Source organism: Mustela erminea, chromosome 8, assembly GCF_009829155.1.
Source record: "Mustela erminea isolate mMusErm1 chromosome 8, mMusErm1.Pri, whole genome shotgun sequence".
Lineage (NCBI taxonomy): Eukaryota > Metazoa > Chordata > Mammalia > Carnivora > Mustelidae > Mustela > Mustela erminea.
The window spans coordinates 114,354,489-114,362,211 of NC_045621.1; the positions used below are offsets into that span (position 1 = coordinate 114,354,489).

Here is a 7,723-nt window from a genome sequence, read left to right on the forward strand (position 1 = left end):
AATAGACTCAAAATGGATGAAGGACCTCAATGTGAGAAAGGAATCTATCAAAATCCTTGAGGAGAACACAGACAGCAAACTCTTCGACATCAACCGCAATAACTTCTTCCTAGGAACATCGCCAAAGACAACAGAAGCAAGGGCAAAAATGAACTATTGGGATTTCATCAAGATCAAAAGCTTTTGCACAGCAAAGGAAACAGTTAACAAAACCAAAAGACAACTGACAGAATGGGAGAAGATATTTGCAAACAACATATCAGATAAAGGGCTACTATCCAAAATCTATAAAGAGCTTAACAAACTCAACACCCAAAGAACAAATAATCCAATCAAGAAATGGGCAGAGGACATGAACAGACATTTCTGCAAGAAGACATCCAGATGGCCAACAGACACATGAAAAAATGCTCCACATCACTTGGCATCAGGGAAATACAAATCAAAACCACATTGAGATACCACCTCACACCAGTCAGAATGGCTAAAATTAACAAGTCAAGAAATTACAGATGCTGGCAAGGATGTGGAGAGAGGGGAACCCTCCTACACTGTTGGTGGAAATGCAAGCTGGTACAAACACTCTGGAAAACCGTGTGGAGGTTCCTCAAAAAACTGAAAATAGAGCTACCCTATGACCCAGTGATTGCACTACTGGATATATATCCTAAAGATACAAATGTGGTGCTCCAAAGGGGCATGTGCACCCGAATGTTTATAGCAGCAATGTCCACAATAGCAAAATTCGGGAAAGAACCTAGATGTCCATCAACAGATGAATGGAGAAAGAAGATGTGGTATATATACACGATGGAATACTATGCAGCCATCAAAAGAAATGAAATCTTGCCATTTGCGACGACGTGGATGGAACTAGAGGGTATTATGCTTAGCGGAATAAGTCTATCATATGATCTCCCTGATATGAAGAAGTGGAGATGCAATGTTGGGGGGTTGGGGAGTAGGAAAAGAAAAAATGAAAGAAGGTGGGATTGGGAGGGAGACAAACGATAAAAGACTCACTCTCAAAAAGCAGACTGAGGGTTGCTGGGGGGACAGGGAACGGGAGAGGGTGGTGGGGATATGGACATTGGGGAGGATATGTGCTATGATGAGTGCTGTGAAATATATAAACCTGTCAATTCACAGACCTGTTCCCCTGGGGATAAAAATACATTATAGGTTTAGTTAAAAAAAATAAATTAATTAAAAAAAAGAAAAAAAAAGAATACCTTCCCAAAGATTCCCCTTTCCAAGGAGGCTCCAATCAGTAGGTGGGCAAGGTGGCTGCCCTGAGATATCCAACAACCTCTTCCCCATCTACACCTGCCTGTTCCATGAGCTTCTGTGGCCAGTGGGGGCATCTCAGAGTCTGCTTGGCCAGCTTCCCCTCACCCAGGTAACTTGCTATCACCAATACCATGGGTGGGGAAGGAACAGGATCCCAGACTCATCTCTTTATAAAAACACAACATTTTATAATAAGATCCTCTCACCCACCCTGGAAGGTGGGGATTTACTATCCACAATTTTGAAATGGGAAAATAAAGACCAAAGTGGTTATGTCCCAAGATCCTATACCCTGTTGGTGATCAAATAAGAATTCAAAAGGGAAGGCCTGTGTGCTCGGAGCCATAGCTCTGACACCAGCCAGCCTCTTGCGTTCTCTAAAGGCATCTCCTGCACTCACTAACCTAAGTGAGTACCCTACAAGCCTGAAAAATTCCATCCCAATCCTCTGCTGATGTTTGTAAACAGGTGATTATCCCAGAAGGTGTGAGCATCCACAGGCTGCTCTTCTATTCCACACTGGCTGAGGAATGGGTTCAAGGCAGCTGAGCGCATGTCCAGCCCTGGGTCATCTAGCCTCTTGCCACTTTCCCCCAGAGCTCTCAGAGTGAGAGAGCTCAATCCCTCAACTCACCTGTTCAGTCTGCACCTCTAGGAGAAGGTAGCCTCCCAGCCAAACAGAGCTGGACCTCTCCCCATGGACAGGCCTTCTGTCTGGTCTGGCCCCATTCATCACAGCCCACTCCTCTGGCTGTCACTCTGGCAGGTCTTCTCTGCTTCTTTTGTATGCAGTTGTTTTGGCAGTCAGAGCCATCCCCATCCAGCCTCCCTCCCACCCACCTCCCACTTGGCTCGACTAGGGAGGTGGAGCTTGGCAATCTGCAGATGGCCACCCCTCTGATAGTGCCTTGGAGCCTACTGCTCACCTGGGGAATCTCCGTTGGGGGCAGGGGAGGTAGAGAGTACCCTTGGTTCATCCCAGATGAATGGGTCCCTGTGGCCACTTGAGAATGGTCAGGGACTTTGGGTCTGGGGATGGTATACCTTGGGCAAAAGTCTAACACTCTCTTAGGTTCCTGTTCCCCTCCTCCTGCTTAGACACATCTTCCTCAAAATGGTGCCCCAACCTCCGTGGTACCCTCCCTTAGTACCCTTGGGCACCCTCAGCGGAGGTAATAATAATACCAACCACTTCCTGGGCACCTACGGTGTCAGGCACAAGCTGTTCTTCCTAGAACTGGTGGTCCTGCACGGGCCTAGGCTGCTCAGCGCCCTGCCTGCGGAGAGCTAGTAAGTGCCGGTGAGGCCGTGCATCAGGCGGTCTGCCTCCCTGGAAGAGGCTGGTCCGCGGGAGCCTCCGATGCCGCACCTCTTCTTCCCTGAGTTTGGGGAGGCCACACTCTCGGTCTCCTGGTCGGCACGTCGGAAAGCTGTGGTCAAGTGCCCCCACCCACCCGATGCCCAGCAGTTGGCCCAGGGCGCAGCGGAGCACTCCGGCCCTCCCCACCCGCGGCCAGAAGCTGACCGGCACCCACCACCGGGCCGCGGACGCTTCCTCTCACCTTGAAGAAGCTCCGGAGAAAGTGCACGACGCTGAGCATGGTGGCCCGCGGGGCGCTGCTCCGAGGCGCGCAAAGCCAGGGCGCCGAAGCCAGCCGGCAGGACAGAGAACCTGGTTGCCCAGCCTGCACTCCCGGAATGCCAGCCAGCGCCCCGCCCTGGCGCCCGCCGCGGGCCGCCGACACGCCCCGCCTCCCACGCAGGGCCACTCCGGGCACTTGCGGGTCTCAGGGGACGCGCCGGGGTGCCAGCCCTGCTCGCTCTGGGTGTGGGTCACCCGCAGAACTGGAGACTCGGGGCCATCCGGGGACCCGGGCCAGGGACCAGGGAACACCCCCCCAAACACCCCCTTCCCCGCCCTCCCCCACTCACACACACACCTTCCCGCGAAGTTCCTGCTGGGATTGGGAGCTAGGAGAGTTTTCTAAGAAAGGACAAGTGAATCCGCGCCTTGGGCATCTGCACTTACAGAACACAGGCGCGCATCGCGCTGGGTCCCTGGGCCTATCCACCAGGCCCTCATCAGACGACTTTGTCTCTGCCCCTACTCCGGAGAAGGAGCGGCCTCTCTTCTGCCTGAGAGCTTTGCTTTTCAATGTTTGAGAATTTAATGAGCGTTTGCCCAACGTTCTCATTTACCACGTGAGGAAACTGGGCTCCATAGAGGCTCAGCAACATGTCTGAGCTCACACATCTGGTGGGCAGTAAGTATGGTAGAATCTCTGAGACCTAATTCTTGGTCCAAAACGCACTCTTGCTCCTCTCCCTAGGGTTCCAGGTATGCTCCTGTAGGTCGAAGGTAAGTGGAGAATCATCCCTTAAATAGGGCAGAGCTGCTATCTGGAGCTGCTAAAGGGTAAGGAGAAGTCCTGGCTGTTTTCTCTGTGGGGTTTAGGGACAGGAGGCCTATCTGGGAGACACACTCCCACTGGCCACTAAGACCACAATATTGTTATGAACCAACTAAAATGTTTTAATTTTAATTGCTTTTAAAAACAAAAGAAAGGACCTGAGTAAAATAATAATGTTAACAATATCCAGCCTGGATTAGATTCATCTTTATACACAGTTGTGAAAAACAAATGTTAAATATATAAAGGGGGACCCAGGAAAGAGAAATGCCAAGGGCCCAATGGGTGTCATACTGCAGTCCTGCTGCAGGCCTATCATGTCTGGTATCCAGAGACCTATGGATGCTTGTAGCATCTAACCAGACTGGCTTTGCATATCCCTGCCCATGCTTACACCCCTCCCCAGTTCCTGGCCCTTTAGAATGCTGTTCCTGATCAGCAGCTCATATCTAGTATTGCCTGGTGGAGTGGTTCCCGCACCCCCATCCCCACACCCAACCTACCTCTACTTCTTCCCAGACCCTCAGAGCAGCTAGACCAGAACAGAAAGCCTGAATGCTCAGAGTTTGTGGGGTCTGGAAGCAGAGGAGAAGGCCATGAGATCATTTGAAAGTCTTGGTCCCCAACCCTACTCTCCATTACCCAGGGTCCATGCTTGGTTTTGCTTGCCTGTCCCTGAGGCTCATGGTGGTATGAGGAAAGGCATGGGATTTGCAGGCATGTATGAAGGGCGTGGGATTTGGATGCCTGGCTGTGCTCTGCACAAACAGTATGATCTTGGTCTCCCTTATAAACTGGTTTCTTTCTTTCTTTCTTTCTTTTTTTTTTTAAGATTTATTTATTTGAAAGTGAGAGAAAGAGAGAGAGTGCTCATGAGTGGGAAGAGGGGCAGAGGAAGAGAGAAAATCCTCAAGTAGACTCCTAGATGAGCACAGAGCCTGACTCAGAGCTCCATCCCAGGACCCCAAGATCATGATCTGAACCAAAATCAGACTGGGCTACTTAGCCAACTGAACCACCCAGGCGCTCTTATAAACCTGTTTTTTTTAATCTGGGAGAGGAAGACCTGCTTGATGGGGCTTCTATGGAGATTACAGAGAAATTAAAGCTCATGGATACTCAGAAAATGTTAGTTTCCTGTTTTTGAAGCCTTCAGGTGCTATGGTGGGGGCTGGGGGGGTAGTCCAGTAAAAATACACAAACACCTAGCCACAGATCCCAGCATTATCTGGATGACTTCTCTGACCAGCAAAGGAAGCCCTGGATCACAGTTTCTCAGACTTGAACAGGCATCAGAACCACCTGAAGGGTGGTACACAGGCTTCTAAGCCAACCCCAGAGTTTCCAGATAGTAGTCTAGGGTGGAGCCCAAGTATTTACATTTTAACAAGTTCCCAAGTGACACTGCTGCTGCTGATTGGGACTGCCATTCAGAGAACCCTTGGACCAGGAACTGGTGGTTGGGCCAGCCTCAGAATGTAGCAGAGATACAGACCCCAGATCAGATAACAGCCATCCTACATTTAACAAGCTTCCATTTACAAGCACCTAAGGTGTCTCAGCCCTGGATTAGGTCCTTGCCATATCTTCTTCCATTTAATCTGTCAGCAGTCTTGGGGAAAATGGCAATACTGGATGCTCAAGGGGATGTAAGTTAAATGTAATCTTATGTCTGAGTTTTCCTTCTCAGGAACATGACTTTGAGAGAATTTGATTGTATTGTGGAATTAAAGAGTGTGTGTTCCCAATTAGCACAGTGTTTAAATTCTATGATCCCAATTTTGAATCTGTCACATACAGCACTGAAGCAGGTTCAGCAAGTCAGGGGGTGAGTCAAGTGGTCAGAGACAAAACATTGCACCAGATACAAAGAGGCACTGGGACAACGGGAACAGCATGGGCTCTGGCACAGACAGGGCCCAGGAGTGCCCTGTGCTTCCCTCACCAATGACTGTCCTTCATTTGCTTTACAGCTCAGTCCCAAGTCCCCAAGTACACATATAGTTGGGCCAGCACCACCAACCAGGAGCTGGGTCAAAAAAGACAACTGGCCCCTACCATCAACCTTGCAGGATGGGGTTTCTGGAAGACTGTGGAGTAGGTCACAAGTCCACAGGCAGGTAGAGGGATGCTGACTCAGGGAAGAGGCAGAAACCGGAGAAGCAGCCACGTCAGTTGTCAGCCATTGCAGTTGGCAGCCACAGCCAAGACTTTGCAAGAGAAACCACCCCTTTGGAGTGTTCAGTACTGAGTCCTCTCCCTCAACATGCTTCAGCCCCAGACACTTCTACTTTGTTCCTAACCATTGGCCTGCCTCAGTCTCTGCCAGTGGCCCTTCTGTTCCTGGACCCGGATCAGCTTCCAAGACGTGAAGCCCAGGATTGCTGGAGTCTCCAGTTATGTGCCTGCTGTGGGGCGTTGAAGCAGGGAGAGGATGAGCCTTCAGCTTTCTTGGTAAGAAGCTGGCCTGCATGCACTGCTGTCACCAAATGGGCGACAAATCATAGACATACTAGGAACAGAACTTAAAAGAGCTCCTCAGGTTGGAAAGCCAGGCTGATATCAAATGGTGCTGTTCTCTAGGGTGAATGTGAAGTGCTGAACAAAGACCAAATGAACCCCAATATAAGGGCAGTTCTACAGAGAGCTGGTTCAGATGACCAAGGAGACATAGCTGCTGGTGGCCAGCCATCAGACAGATGTGGCAACATTGGTGTCCCCTCTTGGATGGTCCAGGAAGCTGTGCCCAAGAGAGGGGCTTTCCTGCCCTTACAACCTTGGCTCAGTCATGCCCAACTCTGTAAGTCAGATTTTCATGGGATCTTGGGACAACCTGACATATTTTCCTCAGGGACTTCCAAACTGAACTGGGATCCTGAAATACTGGTTTGTGGGAAGCACAGAAAGGAATTAGGGAAGGCCCAGGGGGAGCCCACTCTGCTTTCCTCCAAGGGCTATCAGGAGAAGTAGGCAGATGACTCTGCTGAGTGCTTAGAACTAGTATAGGATTCAAGATGGACCCTGATATAAAGAACTTTGTGACAGTGGCAGATGTCGGACAGTTGGCTGAGAGCATAGAGTCAAACAGAGGCTGATAACACTTGTGAGGAGTTCAGAAAAGCACCTAGGAGAGTCCTGAGCCTTCAAGGTTCTAGGATAACTGTCTATGCAAGGAAAAGGGCAATGAGGACCTCAGGCTGAGCCACTTGCAAAGGATTCATCCTGCCACCCACCATTCCTATCACTTTCTCCCTTTCTCCAGGTGCCTTACCTGCAGGGAGAGGTTCCTCTGTTCTAGGCAGCTCACACACCTGACCTCATCACATCTTTTGGAGGTGAGTGAACATAAGCACCCCTCACTGGTGAGGAAGCAGTGCACCTATGACTTGGGTGCTCAAACTGTCTTACCCTGTGCCACTCTCCTCTTGGCACACTCCCTCTCCTCATTTCCCCATCCTCTTTTTGGACCTTCTTTTATGTGGCTGTCTCTCTAACACCCCTGCCTGTCCCCTCATCTCTTTCTCCACGCCTGTTCCTCTTCCAGGAGAGGCAGGCCCTGCAGATGCACTGCCTGGGTGGCCCAGGAGAGCAATTTAGAACAATAATCAACAAAAGATGGACATGCTCTTTGGCTGTGCATGGAAGACTTTCATACAGAACATGTACAAAAGCATGGAGGGAAGATTTACCCCTATTTCTATCTTATTACCTGAGAAAACTGAGGTTCCAAGAGGTAAAGAATCTTGTATGATGGTCCCTAGGGAGGCAGCAGAAGGAACCTGGTGGTCAGGGACAGGTGAAGGCAGAATGGAGTGTGGGGTGTGGCTAAGATCTGGTGACCAAGCAGAGCAGGAGTGAGCCTTGTGATCTGAGGTCTCTGTGAAGCTGTGCAAAAGGGACCCTGAAAGGAGCTAGGGAATCAGTGAGGAAGAGCTCCTGTGCTGGATGGAGTGTTCATGAGCTCTCTGCTGGACCTTGGCCTGCATTTCTTCTGAAGACAGCAGAACCAGGAGGAACATTGT

The 7,723-nt window shown here is 50.2% G+C and overlaps 1 protein-coding gene across 1 annotated transcript in view; it reads right to left on the bottom strand.

Moving 5' to 3' along the window:
- The window catches only part of ARHGEF4 (Rho guanine nucleotide exchange factor 4), a 250,864-nt gene extending 247,811 nt beyond the window's left edge, over positions 1-3,053 (bottom strand). Inside the window, 1 exon segment of the mRNA XM_032354033.1 lies at positions 2,853-3,053. Coding sequence (XP_032209924.1) covers positions 2,853-2,891 — 39 coding nt within the window. The 5' untranslated portion in view covers positions 2,892-3,053.
- Between the last annotated feature and the right edge of the window lie 4,670 nt (positions 3,054-7,723).